Here is a 20,488-nt window from a genome sequence, read left to right on the forward strand (position 1 = left end):
ATAACAAATCCTGACACATTGCCATGTGGGGATAGGACAAAGGACTATCAGGGTCTACGGGTTTACCATCAACTACTTTTACATTCTCCCTGGCTTTTACCAAAGTAGGGTCATTCAACTGCTCCACGGCAAAGACCTCTCTTCTGACCTCTAAATCAGGCAGACGATCACCTGGCCCAACAACACTTCCCACCTCAATGGGAGGCACATCACTTGGCGGGCCACCGTCACCTTCCGCATTCTCTAGTTCGCCAACCATAGTAGAAAAAGGGAATAACTCTGACTCAGAAGAAACTCCCTCCTCCACTACATCGACAACCTTCTCAAATGGATCGGGGTTGTTCACCTCTGGAACAAAACGGCTTTCCCACAATTTCCAGAAGTGAGCAAAGTCTCTCCCCAATATTGCATCGTACACCAGACCATGCACCAAACCCACAGAAACTATAGCAGAGCCACATGGTGTCTCGATGTTCACCTCGGCCGTAACATAATATCGAGTATCCCCATGTATGCAGGTCACACCAACAGTTTTCCCTGTATGCCTCAAGGGGTTCACCAGCTCAGCTTTTATAAGTGTCACCAAGCTACCAGAGTCTAACAGTGCCTCTACTCGGTTGCCATCTACAGTGAGTACACACATGTGCTTATCAGTCTCAGCCTGCCGGTCAGCCGTACAGGCTGTCTGTGCAAAGAAAGACCCCCTGCGGTAGACATGAGCAGTATCACATTGCATAGGTTCAGTTGTAAGTGAACAATTAGCGGCAATATGGCCGAAGCCACCACATCGGAAACACTGAGTCATATTAATGTCTAGTTGTTTACGAGACAAGAACCTTCCTGGCCTGGCAGGCCTGTCTCTAGGTTCTACACCCTCAGTCTTAGGTACATTCCACCGCCCAGCACCCTTCTCCCCTGGAACAGTCTTACCAGTGTCTGTGGGAGTTCGCCGATGCGCCATCGGGGCTCGGTGGGGCATACTCATCAGCTCCTCAGCCGCCACGTACCTCTCCACCAGCTCGACCAACTGGTCCGCGGACTTAGGGTCTGCATGGCTCACCCACTTGCGCAGAGTCACAGGTAATGATCGCAGGTACCGGTCCATCACGACCCTTTCCACGATCTGTGGTCCCGTCAGCGTCTCGGGCTGTAGCCATTTTGAGGACAGATGGACGAGGTCATGCATCTGTGAACGTGGAGGCTTGTCCCTATGGAACTCCCAGCGGTGGACCCGTTGGGCACGAACAAAGGTGGTGACTCCCAAGCGAGTTAGGATCTCCTGTTTTAGTTTTTTATAGTCCTTGGCATCAGCCAGGCATAAGTCGAAATATGCTTTTTGTGGCTCCCCAGACAAAAAAGGTGCCACCAGACTTGCCCACTGCTCCTGGGGCCAACTCTCCCTTTCGGCCATTCTTTCAAATGCAGCGAGATAGGCCTCCACATCATCGCCCGAAGTCATCTTTTGGAGGAAGTGACTGGCTCGTACGGAGTGAGTGGTGGTGGGAGGACCAGTATTAACATCTCTGGGCCGGGCGACCAGGTGCTGTACCACCTCTCTTATGGCCTGGCTGTTTTCCGCTAAGGCCTGGCGGGTTTCCTCAATGGCGACCTGTTAGTCTCCTGCTGAGCTCTGGTAGATTCCTGCTGAGCTCTGGTAGATTCCTGCTGAGCTGCTGTAGCTTGGAGCAAGGCCTTAATCATGTCCTCCATTTTGTCCTGGGGTGTAGGTTGGAAGCTGAACCTTGCCTCTCTGAGCATTGGCTGACGCCTCCTCTATGGGACTCCAAGGATACAGTGTTATTTCCACACTCACAAATTGGGTGTCTGTCCCTTTAATTTTTAAACGGAAAGTTTTCCTCTTGCTGCAACTTCAGTGTGTGTGGTTGCCCGCATTCTCCATCATATTGTGACACAGTTAGGTTAGGGGGTCCCTCTCCTGGAGGTTTAAAACACATAAGACAGGAATCTGGGACAAATGTACCTGCCACAGACCACTTTACCAATGATCCTATCACAGTATGCAGAGCGAGAATAGATGCTGTGCGCACAGCATCTATTCACAGTACAGGGGGAAGCCCAGCATCTTGGAGATGCTGTGCATGCCCCACTAGAGATGTAATAGGGGGCATGTCATTGGGCCACACCCCCTTTACGATCAGGCCACACCCCCTTTCGGGCGCGCGGAGGTGGAGCAGCAAATGTTGGGATGTATGAAACTATAATACTAAAAACTGAAAGAGATTTGCACCCTAAGTGGCGATCTGCCGTTCTTTCCCGCCACAAAAACCAGCTAACCATAGCAATCACACTAAAACACAGGAGGGTGGGAAGACAGGAACAGAAGAGGCTTTGTCTCAGCCCACACAGCCTCACATACCAAGCTAAAACATACACACCTATTCTAATAGGGTAAATTCAATCACATGGTGTTACCCAAGCCAGCCCCCAGACTTGAAGTTTAACCCACTCCGCTCCCATTCAATCACTCTGTTTGTCTTACTGCTGTTTCCATCCGGATGTGCTTACTTGCCCTTGTGTGCCTAATTGGCACAAAGCAAGTAATGCCCCTTTCAGCCCTACAGCTCCACCAGACAATGTAGACTTTGGCATCATGCAGACACTCCCAGCTTTGACCACAAATTCAAGATTTTGCACTTTTGCAGCTTCATAAATGTTATTGCCAGAGGCACTGATGTTAGAGTCACACAACCGTTTAAGTAAATGAAATAATAACTGTAAAAATTATGTTTGAAGACTGCAGAACATGGCTCTTGGTGTCCTAAGAATGTCCATGATGAGCAAATTCTTGAAAGATTTAGATCTTCATGTATCAAATTCAAATTACCCTAAAGACCAGCTCTGTGTGTGGCACCTTTATTGTCACAGAATTTATTTGCGGCACCCCTAAGCCAAGAGGTACAGTCAGATCAATTAGTGTTGAGGTTTTGTTAGAACTTCTCAGGTGAATGTAATAGTAGCAAAGGTTCTCTTACAATAATAACCTCTTATGTGTGCATAAAGGGGCCTATCCATTAGCAGATCTTTCTGTAAGATGAAAGACAAAAGATTTATCCCTTGAAAATTCCTGGGGCTGCTGTGACAGATATCTGTCATGTACATGACAGATTTTTGCAAACGACGAACGACGAACGATATTGCATGACATCATTCTGGGATTGGATTTTTTTATGTTTCTATTCATTTTCATTAAAAAAATCGTTCGTCGTTCGTCGTTTACCGCGACAGATATTTCTAATATCTGTCAGCGATAAACGATAATTGACCAACATGTTGGAGAGACAAAAGACCAAATTTGTCGGCAGCGGGAGTGCGCATTTTTATCGTTTAGAGCCTATCCATTAGCAGATAAATTGAACGACTGAGCGATAAATCGTTCATCGTTCAAATTTATCTGCTAATGGATAGGCCCCTTAAGACATACACATACATACAGGCAGGGTCACACATAGACACATACATACGTGTCCTTATACATCTTTGCTGCAGTCGCACTAAAAAGACCCTCACAGTGCGCCCCGTGAGACTATACTAGTGCCAGGCGTCTATTTTTGCCGAAAATGCTTCAACAGTAAGTCGCAATGCAATGCGATTAGGACACAACAGCAGACTGTGCTGATTAATTTGATATGTAACACATGTTTATGTACGAGCTTTTTCATTCCAAGTTCCGTTGTGGTTGATATGCAGACTCACGTGCACACAGATATACAAGTGTTGCATATCAAATTAATCAGCACAGTCTGCTGGTGCATTCTAGTAGCATCGTATTGCGACTAGGGATGTGCGCCGGACCATTTTTGCCGGATTTGGATTTGGATTTGGTTCTAATTCGTCGTCCGGCTTTGGATTTGGATTTGGATTTGCCAAACTGCGGTGACTGGCTTTGGATTTGGATTTGGATTTGGATTTGGATTTTTTTACAAAAATTGACAAAAAAAGCTAAAATCACATAAATTGGTCTTTTTTTTCTTCCTAGAGTATTATTAACCTCAATAACATTAATTTCCAGTCAATTTAGACCATATCACAGCTTATAATATTGTTTTCAACATTATTGGCCAAAGGTTGCAGTGAGCTGACTGGTTACTAAGCGACAAAGCAGCGGCACAACGACACAGACACCACAGTATAAAGCACATCTATGACACATTGCCACACAGCAGTGGCAGAAATGAAAAGTAGTGCACCCACCCAGTGGGGTACGGCCAGCAGAGTCACAGTACTTGTTTACAAAGTGGGCTACGGCCCTAGGAGTCACAGTGCACAATCTTATTAGCATTACACCGCACATAGGGCCTGATTCACATTACACCATAAAGTAGTGTCTCTTATTTATGTTACGACACACAGTAGTGCCCCTTTTACACAATGCCCACAGTAGTGACCCTTTTACACAATGCCCACAGTAGCGGTGTCCCTTACACAATGTCCCCCAGCAGTGGTGCCCCCTATGCAGTCCCCTTAGTAGTACGGTCCACTATGCAGTGCCCCCAGTTGAATGCTCCCCAGTAGTATGCCCCCCATTAGCAGGCCCCCCCAGTAGTATGTCCCCCATTAGCAGGCCCCCCCAGTAGTATGCCCCCCATTAGCATGCCACCCAGTAGTATGCCCCCCCAGTAGTATGGCTCCCCCAGTAGTAGGCTGCCCCAGTAGCAGGCCCCCCCAGTAGTAGGCTGCTCCAGTAGTAGCCCCCCCTGTAGTATGGGCCCCCCCTGTAGTATGGCCCCCCCTGTAGTAGGCCCCCCCAGTAGTATGGCCCCCCCAGTAGCAGACCCCCCCCCAGTAGTATAGCCCCCCCCAGTAGCAGGCCCCTCTGTAGTATGGCCCCCCCAGTAGTATTGCCTCCCCCAGTAGCAGACCCCCCCCCAGTAGTGCAGACCCCCCCCCCAGTAGTATAGCCCCCCCAGTAGCAGGCCCCTCTGTAGTATGGCCCCCCCAGTAGTATAGCCCCCCCCCAGTAGCAGACCCCCCCCAGTAGTGCAGACCCCCCCCCCCAGTAGCGCCCCCGGACCTTTGACAAGTAAAAAAATAAAAAAAATAAAACTTACCTGTATCCCCGCTCCCGCGCCGTCCGCTCTGTCACACGCTGAGGAGGGAGCCGGAAGACGGAGCTCATGTGTGAGCTCCAGCCGGCTCCCTCCGTGCAGCAGCCAATGAGAGTCTGTGTGACTCTCATTGGCTGCTGTAACAAACACACAGCTGCCGCTGGCGGCTGTGTGTCTGTGTCTGTGTAGGGCAGAGCGCTATCACTGCGCTCTGCCCTACACGCGAGGAGACCTGATGTCGGATTCTCTAGTGAGAATCCGACATCAGGCGGCCGCCGTTCGGCCCCGAACGGGGATCCGAGTCAGGCGGTGAACACCCGAACAGGGTTCGGGTGGACTCGAATCCCCAATGTTCGGAGCGGTTCGGATTCCACAGAATCCGAACCGCTCATCTCTAATTGCGACTTAGATGCATTTTTGGCAAAAAAGACGCATAAAAGACGCCCAGTGCTAGCAGTGTCAAGGGACCTGGTGGCTTACTCACGCCAGGTAAGTCATGCTGCGTGGTGTATTGAGGCTAGATGTATGAGGACACATCTGTACATACACACATACATACAGGCAGGGTCACACATACATACAGGGTCACACATAGAAACATACACATGTACAGACAGGGTCAAACATACGTTCATACATACCTACATACAGGTAGGTCATACATACATACATACATACCAGGTCACACATAGATAGATAGATAGATAGATAGATAGAAAAATACAGACAGGGTCACACATACATACATACATACAGGGGTGTATCTAGGGGTCCAAGCGCCCCTGGCAAAGTAATGGACTGGCACCCCCTCCCCCCATATTTTCTGAATAATTACTCTGTGCTTACAACGTCTCTACAGCCAACCCTCCTTCTGTATCCCCAGCCAACCCCCATGTTTTATCAGCCAGCACCCCCTTCTGTTTCTTCAGGCAGCCCCCTTTTTGTCTCTCCAGCATCCCCATCCAGGGGCGCCGAGAGGGGGGGGGTGGGTACAAATTACCCGGGCCCGGGCTTCCTGAGGGGCCTGGCGGGCCTCCCGCGATTAGGCCATGGCCCTGTTACCTGGCCCTTGGTGGGCCTTCTCCCCCTCCTGTCTCCCCAGCCCCACCATCCCCCTACTGTCTCCCCAGCCATGCCTCTCCTGTCTCCCCAGTCATTCCTCTCCTGTCTCCCCAGCCATCACCCTCCTGTCTCCCCAGCCCCACCATCCTACTTCTGTCTCCCCAATCACCCCCCTCCTGTCTCCCCAGCCATTAGCCTGCCTGTAATGCGGGGCTCCAGTCCCTGTCCCCCCTGCTCCAGTCCCTGGCTCCACACATCCAGCCCCTGGCTCCAGTCCCTGGCCCCCACCATCCAGCCACCGGCCCCCTGCGGCCCACAAATATTTACCAACTTCAGCCTGTGGCTCGGCAGCTCCTCAGTGCAGCAGCAGTGATGAGGTGCACATGACGTCACGCGAGCCTTATTCAATGAAAAAAAAAGCTTGATTTATTCTATGTACCTACCAGGCAGCCGCTGGTATGCGATGGCGGCTGCCCGGACCTTGACATCTAGGAAGTTCCTAGATGTCAAGATCTGGGCAGCCGCCATCGCTTGCCGGCGGCTGCCTGATACATAGAATAAATAAAGCTTTATTTAAAGAAGAAGGCTAGCATGGCGTCATGTGTGCCTCATCGCTGCTGTCCCAGTGGCATACCCGGGAGTGTAGTCCTAGCGGCCCTGTCTTGATTCTACCCCTGGCCATGGGAGGTACCCACGGATGGCGCCCCCCCTTGGCCGGCGCCCCTGGCGAGTGCCATCCTGGCCAATGGGTAGATACACCCCTGCATACATACATACATACACATACAGGGAGGGCCATGCAGACAGACAGGAAGGGTCACAAAGACACATACATACATTCATACAAGGTCACACATAGATAGATAGATAGATAGATAGATAGATAGATAGATAGATAGATAGATAGATAGATAGATACAAAAATACAGGCATGGTCACACATACATACATACATACATACATACATACATACATGCGGGGCCATGCAGACAGACAGGAAGGGTCACAAAGACATACATACATACATACATACAGGGTCACACATAGATACATACATACAGGCAGGGTCACCCATCCATACATCCAAACATACAGACAGGGGGCGTGATGTGCTAAAGGTAAAAATGTGGTAAAACCCAAAAAATGCAGTTATCGGGGGTTTTACTGCATTCCCCGAATGTACTAAGCACTTAGAATGCATTGCATTCCGGTGCTTCGTCCCGATGGGTAACGCCACCTTCAGGTAGCGTTAGCCAATAGAAGCCTATGGCCTTCTTATCGGGATGCTCAGGCAGGGTCACACATAAACACATACATACATAAATACATACATATAAACACAGGCAGGGGAGGTCACACATACATGCATACATACATACATAAGAGCTGTCCTTTGCGATCTCCGCTGCACAATGGACTTCCGGGTTTATGACCCAGGAGTCCATCTGCGCATGCGCAGAGTGACGCGGCGGCCGTGGGACATTCTGGGAGGGATCCGATTGGATCCCTCATAGCAGCGCAATGCAATAGCTGGCGTTACCCTCAACGTTGGAAACCCGGCGGTAACACATTAGTGTATACGGAAAATGCGGTAAAAACATTTTTGAATTAGTGCATCCCGTCCTCTGTCTGTCATTACGCAGTCTTGTTTTATTACTAACTAGCTGCTGCCCGTGGTTTCACTCACGATTAAATCGCTTCTGACAACATTTATTTTATTTGAGGTGTTCTAGTTGTATTGCTTTGCATAGAGGCCCTGTTGCGGGAGTGCCCACCCACAGCGCTATACAGACTGGTGTCAGCAGCCCCTTCACCCACCACTCACACCAACATCACTGTGTGCCCTGTGCACAGACTGCTATGTAGTTTATACTATGCAAGTGAATGTGGGGGCCCAAAGCACCTCTTGCCCCACCCCTTACCACCCGCGGGCATGGTGCCACACCTATCTCTTGCATTGATGATGTCAATAAATTTTGTTTTTGTTATTGCTCAGCTTTACCTTGACGGATCGAGATAAAACAAAGTGCAGATTATTTCTAGGAGTTTTCACTACACAATGATGCAGTTTCCATGAAAATCGGTTCAGTAGTTTCTGCGCCAACTTGGAACAAACAGACAGACACAACATTCTTATTATATGAGCACATCAGAATATGGTGGCACTATATAAGTACGTTACTAAATGAATAATAGATAGATTAATGACAGAAACTCTTATACACAGAGCAAACCGAAAAGATGGAATTGGCTGTATCCAACAAACATAATGAACATAGGGCCTGATTCAGAGATGGACGCAGATCACGCATCTTTATACACAGCGGCTGTGTGATAATATGATAATGCCATAGCAGGCGTCTTTTGTAAATAGACCCTGCTCTGATCCGCTGCTGCATCTGAGGACACAGCATCAGATCATCTGCATGAACATCAGTCATACGGGTAACCCTCAGGTTACTCAGGATGGACAGGAAATTCACGCTGCTGAAGCCAGTGAAGCTGCATACAAGGACTCAGCCACTGGCTTCAGCACATCCCAGAAAACGGAGCCGATGTGCCCTCGCTTACTGGGATGCTGCCTCATCGCCTCCCCCCAAATGCCAGCAGTATCTTAATCATGCAACGGCGTTTGGGGCACTGTGAGCAACATCACAGCCCCGGATCTGCGGGTTTGTGTACATCTCTGAATTACACCTACAGTACAATTTCAGTCTGTATTTTAGAAATTTGTTACATTTAAGGCTTAATTTTTATTTATTAAGTATTATTTAGTATTTAAATTAAGTTCATTATACCATATTGGAATGAATTATATATATATATATATATATATATATGTATATATATATATATATATATATATATATATATATATATATATATATATATATATATATATATATATATATATATGGAAATTCATCCAAATAGGTCAGTATTATACACTGACAAAAATGTAAAACATTAGTGAGTGAACACAAAATGCTCTATTCAGTAATAGTGCCGTTATTACATACATGTAAAATACTGAACAAAAAAATTAGTACAGAATATAAAATCTTTATTTTCCAATAACAAAATAATTTCACATTCATTTCCTTTTCCTGAATCCTCTGGTGTTCTGTATGAGCACGCTGATGAGGTCATGCACACATTTTAGGAGGAATTTATTGCACATTTACTGTACTGTTATATAATACAGTGCAGCAAGACCCTTGCTTACTGTAACATCATTGTGTGTATTGTGTGTACTGAGCTGTAACTGAGCTGAGAGTTTTAGTCAAATACATGCATAACGGGTCATTATTGCCTGTTATGCATGTAATTGACTAGTAAGATTATACACACACACAAATATAAGAGTAGTGTAATATGGTTCATATAGGTTAATTTGGTCAGTAATAGGTTAATTTGGTCACTTCAAAAAATCTGCCAGTTCAGTAACTATGGAAAACTCAGCTGTACAGCTTTGATATAAAAAATAAAATAAGAAAAAGTACAGATATCTGGCAGGTAGAAGTATGAGATGATGAAACGGAGATATCAGACTGTGAATATTATACATGTAATACATAACTGACATTGATCTACAACTACTGTATGCACCAAACAGAATACTGACAGTAATGCAACACTAATCCTCATTTAATAGATTTCTTCCAGTGTTAGTAAGTATACTGTAACCACGATCACACAGTCTTGTAGAGGAACAACTGTCTTAATACTGTTAAACGGAATGAATTATTGCTCACATGACTGATGTATGGATTCATACATAACACAACTAAATTCTGGAAAGAGAGATAGTGAAATAAAACTATTTTACCATTTAATTAGAACAAAAACTGCTGAGTCTATATATGTGCTCCTGGGAAGAAGAGCTGTCAATCTCTGTTTTATGAATATGATGAGGTACTACAGTGACTGAAATTCAGTGGTCCCACTCTGGATATGCAAGAGTTAAATGTGTACGTATTGAACTTCCGTACTGCAGAACACATTGGAATTTCTGGCCAATGCATTATGCATATTTCATATGAACGTCTTGCTTACTAAAATACCTGTTTTTTAATCAGGCTTGGCTTAGATAAACAAAAAACATTTTTGCCCAAATGGTAAAATTGTAAAAAACTTATGTTTTTAATTACACTGCTGGAAATCTGGAGCCAGACTACTTTATACAGTATCTGCAGGTGTCTTTGTTTACAGTATTCATTTTACATACCTTCAATCTATGCATTGATGTAGATGTCCTTTTGTAAGCACTGTCAAGACGGAATGATATGACAGTGCTTAGATAAGCATTAATTCATTAACAGATCATTATTGATAATTATTAATAAGAATTATTGATATGGTGAAAACGCAGTAGCGCAATCTTCTAAATGTTAATCACAAATGTATTTTGAGTTACGTTGGAAATAGTGGTATTGATTTACTACAACAGCAATATTAGACCCTATGCCATATTACAGAGATGCAAAAACTAAGTGACAAAGGAATTTTATAGCAGCACCATTTGGGTATTGAAAGTAAGTTCATACATTCAGAGCTTGAATTGCCAATATTATATATTTTCTATCAATATTATAAGGCTAAGTACTGAGTCCAGCTGTGCTTTAGAAAAATGACCACAATGCATAAATAATGCACAATAATGTATTACTCTTAGCCCTTGAGTTTTACCAGTTCAGCAAATGTACTCACTATAGTACAGAAGATTGAGTGTACACAGTCACATGATACGTTTGATCAGTCTGTTTCTGGGAGATCCTACTGTTTGTACAGGACAGCACTTTTCTGTCTGTCAGGCTGCCCATGGAAACATACTGTAGGAACTTCAATGACAAGCTTGCGGTTAGTGCATGGAAAGTGAATGTTGGTAGCTTGATCCCTGTAAGCATCCAAACTGCCAAGTAAATGGTCCATGAGCATGCTCTGTAAGATTGTCCATGTGATTCGGGTAGCAGGTGCCCCTGACACCGATGCTGTAACTCCCATGTCTATAATATGGTGTTCCTGGCATTGAATTGTCCTCTGTTGGACTTCCATATTGGCACTGCAAATAGGGAGCATCTGGTGACTGTCTAGTGTAATAAGGAGAGTGACATTGCTGAAGATGTGCAGCTGCCGCATAGCTGGCATTTGAAGGAACATCTTGATGAGTCTGTGATGGCATGGAGTAAGCCTGTGGATTACTGTCACTGACCTCTGGCTGCCTATGTCCATCATGCTGGATGTGGCACTCTGTATGACTGCAGGACCATTTCTGTGGAGAGTCTGAGTGTAGGTACATGGATAGCGTAGATATCCTATTGATGGCTCTTTTCAGAGTTGCTATCTTGGATAGTCGCTTGCCACTCAAATCATGTTTAAGGGTCATTCGCAGTGCATTAAATGCCTGGTTGTAGTCCAGGATCCTCTTCCTTTCTCGGACATTGGCTGCTACCCGTCTGGCCTTGGACCTCACTGGCCTGGTCCTCTTCTTGGGTTTGGCCTCTTCAACCTCACTCTCACTATCAAGTTGGTTGAATTTCCCTGGAGATTGCAGACATCTCTCGTCTGTGCCATCTTCCACCTCTTGCTCATCCTCTGAGAAGTCTGACTCAATGAGGCTCATTGCAGCTGTCCTCACTGTTCAGCTACAGCACTGAGATTAGTTTACTTTGGATTTCTCTTCCTGCTCTGCTTTTAAAGGATCTTGCATTCAGGCCCTCCACTCCCTCTTAAAGTCACGCCCTGCACGGGCAGCCTACACCTTAAATACTACTTGTCTTCTTGTTTTATTATACCTATAACAGGTACCTAGTACCTAACTTTTATTACCTGCCTGCAGGTAGACGGGGCTTGGTTTGATAGCTTTAAAAAAAAGATCATAGAAAACATGCAAACGCCTGTAGTTAGTACTCTGACATACTGATCTGCAAAATTATACAGCAAATGTAGTTTCTCCTCTTACAACAAATTACAGGTATTTCCTCTTAATCTATTCTGGCTGATCACCTTCAAACTTGTACTGCCAGAGGGGCCAATAACACATACAGTCACAGAGCATGCAAAGCAATTCACGCCTTTGTGGCAGAGGGAAAATCTATAAGTCACCCTATGCAAACACAGATTCCAAGACTTAGACAAGAGTATGAAGTCACACAGATAATTTACCCTCCATCATGACAGCAATGTGAGCTGCCCTATACAGCTAAAGAGTATAGTGATAATATAAGATAGCAGTGATATCAGTAATTGCTTTACTGTCACGTCTATCAATAATAAGACTATAAGTTTTATATATAACAATAATTGTCAAATCAAATATTAGGATGATGGAGGTTGTGGAGTAAGGGGCATATTCAATTAGACGTGAAAAGTCGGAAAGGTTTTTAACTAACCCTAACTCTCCCTTAGGGGTGCCTAACCCTAATCTCCCCCCCAAGTGCCTAACCCTAATCCCCACTCTAAGTGCCTAAACCTAACCCCCCCTTCCCCGCTGCCTAAGGCTAAGTCCCACGGGGGTGCCTAACCCTAACCTCCCCTCAGGGGTGCCTAACCTTAACCCACCCTCCCCCTAGCCTAACCCTAACCTCCCGGGGGTGTGCCTAACCCTAAGTCCCCCCAGGGAGCCCTAAACCTAACCCTCCCCCCCGCGGTTGTCTGCTCGTGGCGCCCGGCATCTGTGAAATGATCGGCATCTACATCTAGACACCGGGCATTTCACCCTTCCCGGGATATGACAGTTGGTAAGCCAGCTTGCTGTTGCAGCATTCCAGGTTCCAAGCTCCTTTTTTCCAGTGATACTCTCCTAATGTTATCCACAGCGTGTGTACGTAGTACGTCATCCAAGTACAAACTTCTAGTGCCATTCTCCTGTGCCAGTTCAGCGGCTGAAGCCACAGCGTGTGTACTTAGTACGTCACCCAAATACAATTTCCTAGTGCCATTCTCCTGTGTCAGCCCAGCATCTGAATCAACAGGGTGTATACCCTTTACATCACTCAAGTACAAAACTTCCAGTATAATTCTTTTTTGCTTTCCCTGTGATAGTGTTATTCCATTTAACACTTGTGCCGGATACCTGACCAAAGGGCCGCGACCTGCTTGCTGGGTGCAGCTTAAGCCCAAATCCCGCTTGGAGGGGTCACTGGTGAACACCTCCCAGTAAGTTAGACTCCGCGCCTTTGGTTAGGTCTAGCCAACATCCGGTACTTGTGGATTAGGAAGGAATATATCCAAGCCTCTCGCCTCAGAGTCCTTTCTCAACCTGGGTCCACGTCATCTAATCCCTCTACAGGGGTCCACCATAGCCCGAACGTGACAGTGCTTTCACTAGCACATAATATATTGTGCACAGTTTCATATAGTGTATTTTTCCAAATTGAGGAGGCAAATTCCGAGCTAAGGGCAGGATTCTGAGAGCTTAAGCTAAGTTTATACGGGATGCAGTCAGGAAGCCGAAGGTCGAAATGCCCGACTGTCAAATCCTTGCAGGGTACTAATGACAGGCGTCGAAATCCCGACGCCTGTCATTAGACCTACGCCCCGAAACCGACGCCCGACATACCAAATGAAGGTAAGCCGGGCACGGACAGCCGCTGGGGGGGGGTTAGGTTTTAGGGCTCCCGTGGGGACTTACAGTTAGGCACCCCCCGAGAGAGTTAGGTTTAGGCTAGGGGAAGGGGGGTTAAGGTCAGGCACCCCCGGGGGGAGGTTAGGGTTAGGCACCCCCCCCGGGAGACTTAGGTTTAGGCTGCGGGGATGGGGGGGTTAGGGTTAGGCACTGGGGGGGGGGAGTTAGGGTTAGGCACCCCTAAGGGAGGTTTGGGGGGGGTTAGGATTAGAGTTACTAACCTTAATCCACTGTCGGGATCTTCACCCTTGTCGGGCTTCCGTTGTCGGGATTTGCAGCCGCCGGTTTAACATACTGATTCTGTTTATACTTCAGTCTTGGGTTAAAGTTAGGTCTGTGCTGTCATCAGTTATTCCAATGCAGTCCAGTTTAAATCATTATGATTGCATGCATTATACATAATACCAAAGATTTGCACTTGTTTTAAATGCAACTGATTTCATTCCTAAAGACCAATTGATGCCAGCACTGAAAAAGTTTTTTCTATGGATAGGTCAGCTGCACAGTAGGCATACACACATAGATACAGTACATCATAACTTGTCGCTGTGGTCGACACCTCCACATTAAGTCACTGGATTGTCAGTGCCAGACCAAATCCTTATAATTTTACCCAAAGAGATTAGCAGGTTTTTATTTCAGAGAAAAAAATCCTCAATTTATGATATTATACAAGCTTAAGTGCTGTGTCTAAGGTACAACACAGGTAATGGAACCAAAAAAAATTACTTTTTTTTCATTTTTGATATTTGACTGCAATATAGTGCAACATCAAAAGTATTCGCATGTTACTATAGACAAGAAATAATAAAAAGATCCTAAAAAATGTAATCCATTTTTTGGGGAAATCTGTTTTTAAAGGTTCAAGTCCATGACCTGAATTTGTTAACCTCCATATATAGTCCTGTAATATATCAAATTAAAGCCTATTGAGTTCTGTTTTGTTATTTGTTTGATTATTTAATATCTCAATCCTGGCCTGAGTAAATTAGCTTTTTGTAGGTTCACAAGGGTCAAAATTTGTGTATTTTTTACAGTTTCAAACCCTTATAACTGAAAAACTACATTATATATAAAGTACTCATATATGTTTATTGTATGCACTAGCACTTTATAGCAAACTGGTCGCCTATCTGTCAATTTTATGGTAATCAAACACTTTTACTCACGTTTATTGACTTAAGGCTGACGCCCACTACACTTTGGGCAAGGGTTGCTCAAATTTACTTTAGATGATTGATTTACTTTGATATATTAATAGATCAATCATTGTGTACTTTGGCGCCGTATCCACATATTGCTTTTCAAATATATATATACTGTATATACAGTATATATATATATATATATATTTATTTATTTCAGAAACTATCATGCAGTATTATATGTGAGTAGAGAATAAAAATATAAGTAAATGGTAATGTAATTTGCATTGGATAACTTGACATGGAATGACACACACAGTTTTTTATTGCCTAGAAAAGAAAAATTATGCACAACTCCAGCGCACCCTCTTTGTATCACATTCACTTTATAAATCACCACAATGTGTAGGGTATTATCCAATAGGTGTATATCCTCACACCAAATAAATCAAGAGAGTAATCAAATCCACTGTGGAGATTTCTCTTAATTGGTGAATCGTACCACAATGTTCCACAGTGAAACTGAGGTAGTATTAGATCTTTTCTTCTTATATCCTCCTTAAACAGTATATGTTTTCTCCTTCCGTGTGTAGAAACACCATGGATATACGGAATACAAGGATAACAAACAAATATTAGTGCAGAGACCTTTTGTAAATGAAAAGATTTACGGCGGGATGTACTAAAGTGAAAATGCAGTAAAACCCCACAAAATGCAGTTTTTGGGGGTTTACGGAATTTTCCATATGTACATCGCATTCCAGTGCATCGTCCCGGTGGGTAACGCCATCTTCAGGTGGCGTTATCCAATAGAAGCCTAATTGCTCTTTATCGGGATGCCCCATGAGAAGGATCCTCCCATCTTCCCCCACAGAGCTGCATGTGCAGAAGGGCGCCAGAAGGACACAGTGCACTTACAATATGTAGACGTATATAAAAGCATAGAATATACCCTTAATGGCAAAGCAGGAACATACAGGTCATCAGTCGCTGTCCCAATACAGATCGTCCGTAGGGAAAAGGCAGGTTGTCAGTTCCAATACATTTGCCCGCCTCAGAAAATGTCCACCAATCACCAACGGAGTAAAGCACCTATAGCCAAGCTTTTATTGCCTGACATTTTCTTTTACCACTGTCCTTATGGTGAACATAGTTGACTGGACATGAGTGTATTAGGATATTATATGGATGATTCTTATTCCAAGCATGAAATGGAATTAGTACATTACAGTCCTTCCCATGTATAGTAAGCTCATAGAACAAATTTAGTTATACAATACTCCAGTTTTCATGGTAGCAATATGTATTGTCACATTGTTATGGCCTTAATGAGGCGCCAGTGAGCAGTATCACTAAGTTAAAAAAGTGTGTCTTTCTGTCTGTCCATCTGTTTGTCCTTTATGCACGGCCAGAGTTTTGGACCTAGCTCCACCAAATGTTGGTGTAGTTTGACCAGGATTATGTTTTTGCCTAGGTTTGAACTTCCTCAGGGCCACACACTGCCACACAATCCCTAAAAATGGGGACACTTTTAAATTACACTGGTTCCAGGGCTAGCCTCAGTGGAAATTGGCAGTCTGACAAAAACCTGTGAGAAAGCTACAAAAGTATCCTTTTAACCTCAGTCTGAGCAAACTTGATGCAAATTCATATTAAATCCAGAGCCTCTGTGTTTGCATGCAACGGTGTAACTAGAACTTTGTGGGCCATATAGCAAGATCTTCTTAACCACTTAACTGACGATTTTGTTTTCAAAAACCGCTCCGAAAGTATAATTTTTTTTATGATTGAATTAGATCAAGAACATATATATGTATATATATATATATATATATATATATACACACATATATGCATATGTATATATATAGATGTATATATATATATATATATATATATACACATATACACGCATGTGTATATATATATACGCATATACATATATACACATATATATATATATATATACACACACACACATATATATATATAAATATATATATATATACACATATATGCATATGTATATATAGATGTGTATATATATATATATATATATACATGCATGTGTATATATACGCATATATATATATATATATATATATATATATATATATATATATATTGCATTTGCCCCGACACAGAGCCCACTCAGGTTATGACACACAGACCCCATTCAGGTTATGCCACACAGTAGTACCCTTATACACATGCCATGCAGTAATAGTGCCCCTTATACATTATGCCACACAGTAATGCCCCTTACACTACACAGTAATGCCCTGTACAAATTATACCACACAGTAATGCCCTTTACAGATTATGCCACATAGTAGTAGTATCCCATATAACACATTATTCCACACAATAGTAGTGCCCCTTACACATTATGCCCCCCCAGCAACTCACCTCCCCGTGTCCCTCCAGCATCCTCTCATCTCCCCCTGTGTGCCATCAGCAGCCAGCAGGAGTGGATTTGGAGCCGGGCCATCAGCTAATTACACCTGGTGCCCCGGCAGGCAATGGCAAACAATTTGAATCTGGCACAGGTCTGCAAGCTCCGATTGCCTCTCTCCATGACTGCCTGCCAAGGCACCACCTGTAATCAGCTGGTGGACTGGCTCCAAATCAGCATTGCTGACAACCTGGCCCTTCTTGACGGCCCTGACTGGACTGGCCCACCTTCTGTGTGTGACTAGGTGCAAGGGGCAGCTCGGGCACCAGTTGCACCACTTGCACCCACAGTAGTTACGCAACTGTTTGCAATGTGTATGTTAGCACATCGTGGGGTCCTTTTCAAGATCAATGGAATGGGGTTATAGGCAAAGACAATGTAAACAAATAGAGGCTGCAGGTGTACTTCAGGGTCCAGTCTTCAACACGGGCAACTCCGGGTATCCCAGCTAGTAATTAATAACGCAGTGGTCCAATATTGATTGTAAGTAGTTTCTCTCAGGTGGCATTTCTACTTTTGCAAACATTTCTTTCACAGACCAAAAATATACAAAAAGTCACACAAAGGCTCTGCACAGACAAATGTCACAAAGAGGAATGGGGCAATACTCCTTTTAATCTGCTTGCAAATAGTACAGAAATAATGTGCTGTACATTCACATTATCCAGGTTTGTCAATGAAACCTACTAACTCTAAAATATGCCAGCTTCCCATGAGAGCAGTGCAACGTCACCTAAAAACAAGAATAGGGGAATTTACAGTATATGCTAGGTATAGTTTCATGTTTTCCTCTGTGTATCTTACAGTAAGAGATTAGTCAGGGATTGTGTCAGTAACAGGGCCTGATTCAGAGTTGTACACAAACCTGATGGTTTGCGTACAACTCCTATAGCGGCCGATTAGTACAGAATCTGTACTGCACATGTGCCGATCGGTGTCTGCGATGCAGCATGAATGACATGCTGCAAGCGTTTGGGGACAGAGAAAGAGGCAGCGACGGCTAGCTTCCCAAAAAATGGTGGAGTGTTGGCCCCTGTTTTCTGGGCATGCCAAGATCAGTGGCTTTGTCTTACGGCACAGCTTCACTGGCATCATCAGCATGAATTTCACGGCCATTTTGAGTAATCTGAGGGTAACTCGGATGGCCAATGTTCATGCACTTGCATCATCAGATGCAGCAGCGGATCACACAAGTCAGCAGGAGGCATCTATGTATACAAGGCGTATAAAGACACTGCAACAAAATGATTAGCGTACAAAGCCCATACTTACCATGTCTCTGTCATATTTTCTGTCTTTTCAGACATGGCAACATACCCTAATAACACACTCAGGCCATTATATTGTGATAAGATCTTCATTCACCAATACGATTGACCAGTAACGTGCAGTGAGGTCAATGGCTGGGGAGGCACGCATGGGAGTATGTCTGAGTGCTGGGTGCCTCTCTCACCCCCTACTCACTGTAACTCTCCCCTCACTACACTAAGCTTCAGTGTCTATTGATTCTCCTACCTGCATCAGAAACTGTGTCTCTTCTCCTCCTAACCCTGCCGCTTCTGTTGACTGACCTCCGGTTGGGTCTTTGAGCAGTGCACTTCCTGGTCACATGACACATCCAAGGTGTCCGTCAGTGCTCAAGGCACACCCCCCACAGTGAGGCATGCCTCTTTTGGCTCTCTTTGGGGCCTAGTCATCAGGTATCCATACAAAAAAGCTAGTTTCCGCATATTTAGGTTACCGGGCCATTCATCATCAGGGGTCCCAAATGGACTACCTGATATTCAGCAAACTCCGAAAACAGAGTATTCAGAGTTTGCTTGCAGATGGCACTTGTTCTCAGATCCCCACTCCTTCCTATGCCGCCTTCTCACTGCACCCCCAGCGGCTTTGCTGAAGCGTGACCTCGGGTCACGAATGCATAGCCGCGCCGATGGGGGAGAGGTAAGTAACGCAGTTACTACTTTAGTTAACCGCGGGGACAGCTGCTTTTCGGAGCAGTTGTCCCTACACTGGAGCAATGATGAATTGCTCCGGAGTAAAGTTTGCCCCTCTGCGAGTTGGATTCTTAAGTATCCCTCTCAGCGAGATGCTTACTTAATCATTTGGGCAATATGGCCCCCAATGATGAATAGGTCCCTTTTTGAGCAGTGTTACTGGTTGGTGTGGCCTCCACAGCTCTGTAAGCACTGCAGTGCCTGAGAGGTGAGCCTGAGCTCTTGTTGCTTCACCTCTCCTCTCTCCCTGCAATTCTAGGAAGCTTTGCAGACTTGAACAGTTTTAACTAAAAAAATTATTACAATAAACAAAGAAGATGTTTATAAGTTATAAATATCTTCTTTGCATTATTCGAATCGATTTTATATCAAATCTCTGCAGCATGACAGAGAGTATGATAGGGAAGGGAGTATGACAGGGGAGGCTCTGTGTCCCTGCGATTGACAGGGTTAATTATGGGTAACTGAAGAGAAACAATGACAGCTTTACTAAATGGTGAATAAGCAGACTCACTAGCACGCTCATGGAAAATAAAAATAAAATATTTGTATACTGTTCTTTTATCACTTGATATTTATATTAGAGAAAAACTAGACAAAAGGAGAAAATCAGAATTCTAGGGTGAGTTCCTTAAATGTAAAGACATAAAAGTGGTAATAATGTGAATGCTCAAAAAATTACTATTTGTTTTATCACAATGCTCTATTTGAGATTCTTAATGCAATAGATCACATTTGAAAAATAGTATAGTATGCTTATACAAGTCTTGTATACTGTAACTTGTTTTGGAGTGTGTGTTCTATTTAGGTTGTTCTTTCGCACCACATTTATCAAATGAATTGCAAGAGCATTTTCCTGTGATCCTTCAACTGAAACAAATGATTACTGTACAATCAGTCATAGGCATGGAAGAACATAGCTGCAGGATTTACACTACAGATACAGAAATGTTGCCACCTTAAGACAGGAAAAGTGCTATTCTAGTCACGATGCTAAAAGACTGCTATAAAAAAACATGTTTCAAGTCCCAAAGCCAATTGTTGCCCAATGACATGTCATTTTTGTGTGCCTACCCCTCATTTAGGATTTCTTATGGAAGTTTATGTTACAATGGGCGGGAGGTATCCCACCACTC

General features: G+C 44.3%; 1 protein-coding gene across 1 annotated transcript; it reads right to left on the reverse strand.

The window, feature by feature from the left end:
* Positions 1 to 10,473: 10,473 nt before the first annotated feature.
* On the reverse strand, positions 10,474 to 11,768 carry BHLHA9 (basic helix-loop-helix family member a9). The gene has a single exon (XM_088477807.1). The coding sequence runs from the start codon at positions 11,749 to 11,751 to the stop codon at positions 10,990 to 10,992; it is 762 nt and encodes a 253-aa protein (XP_088333933.1). The 5' UTR covers positions 11,752 to 11,768; the 3' UTR covers positions 10,474 to 10,989.
* Positions 11,769 to 20,488: the final 8,720 nt, after the last annotated feature.

The sequence above is a fragment of the Taudactylus pleione genome, unplaced genomic scaffold, assembly GCF_031769625.1.
Source record: "Taudactylus pleione unplaced genomic scaffold, aTauple2 ptg000203l, whole genome shotgun sequence".
Classification (NCBI taxonomy): domain Eukaryota; kingdom Metazoa; phylum Chordata; class Amphibia; order Anura; family Myobatrachidae; genus Taudactylus; species Taudactylus pleione.

What these genes read in the sequence shown, in the direction of transcription:
- BHLHA9 (XM_088477807.1), bottom strand. Translation starts at nt 11,751, where the DNA reads ATGAGCCTCATTGAGTCAGACTTCTCAGAGGATGAGCAAGAGGTGGAA.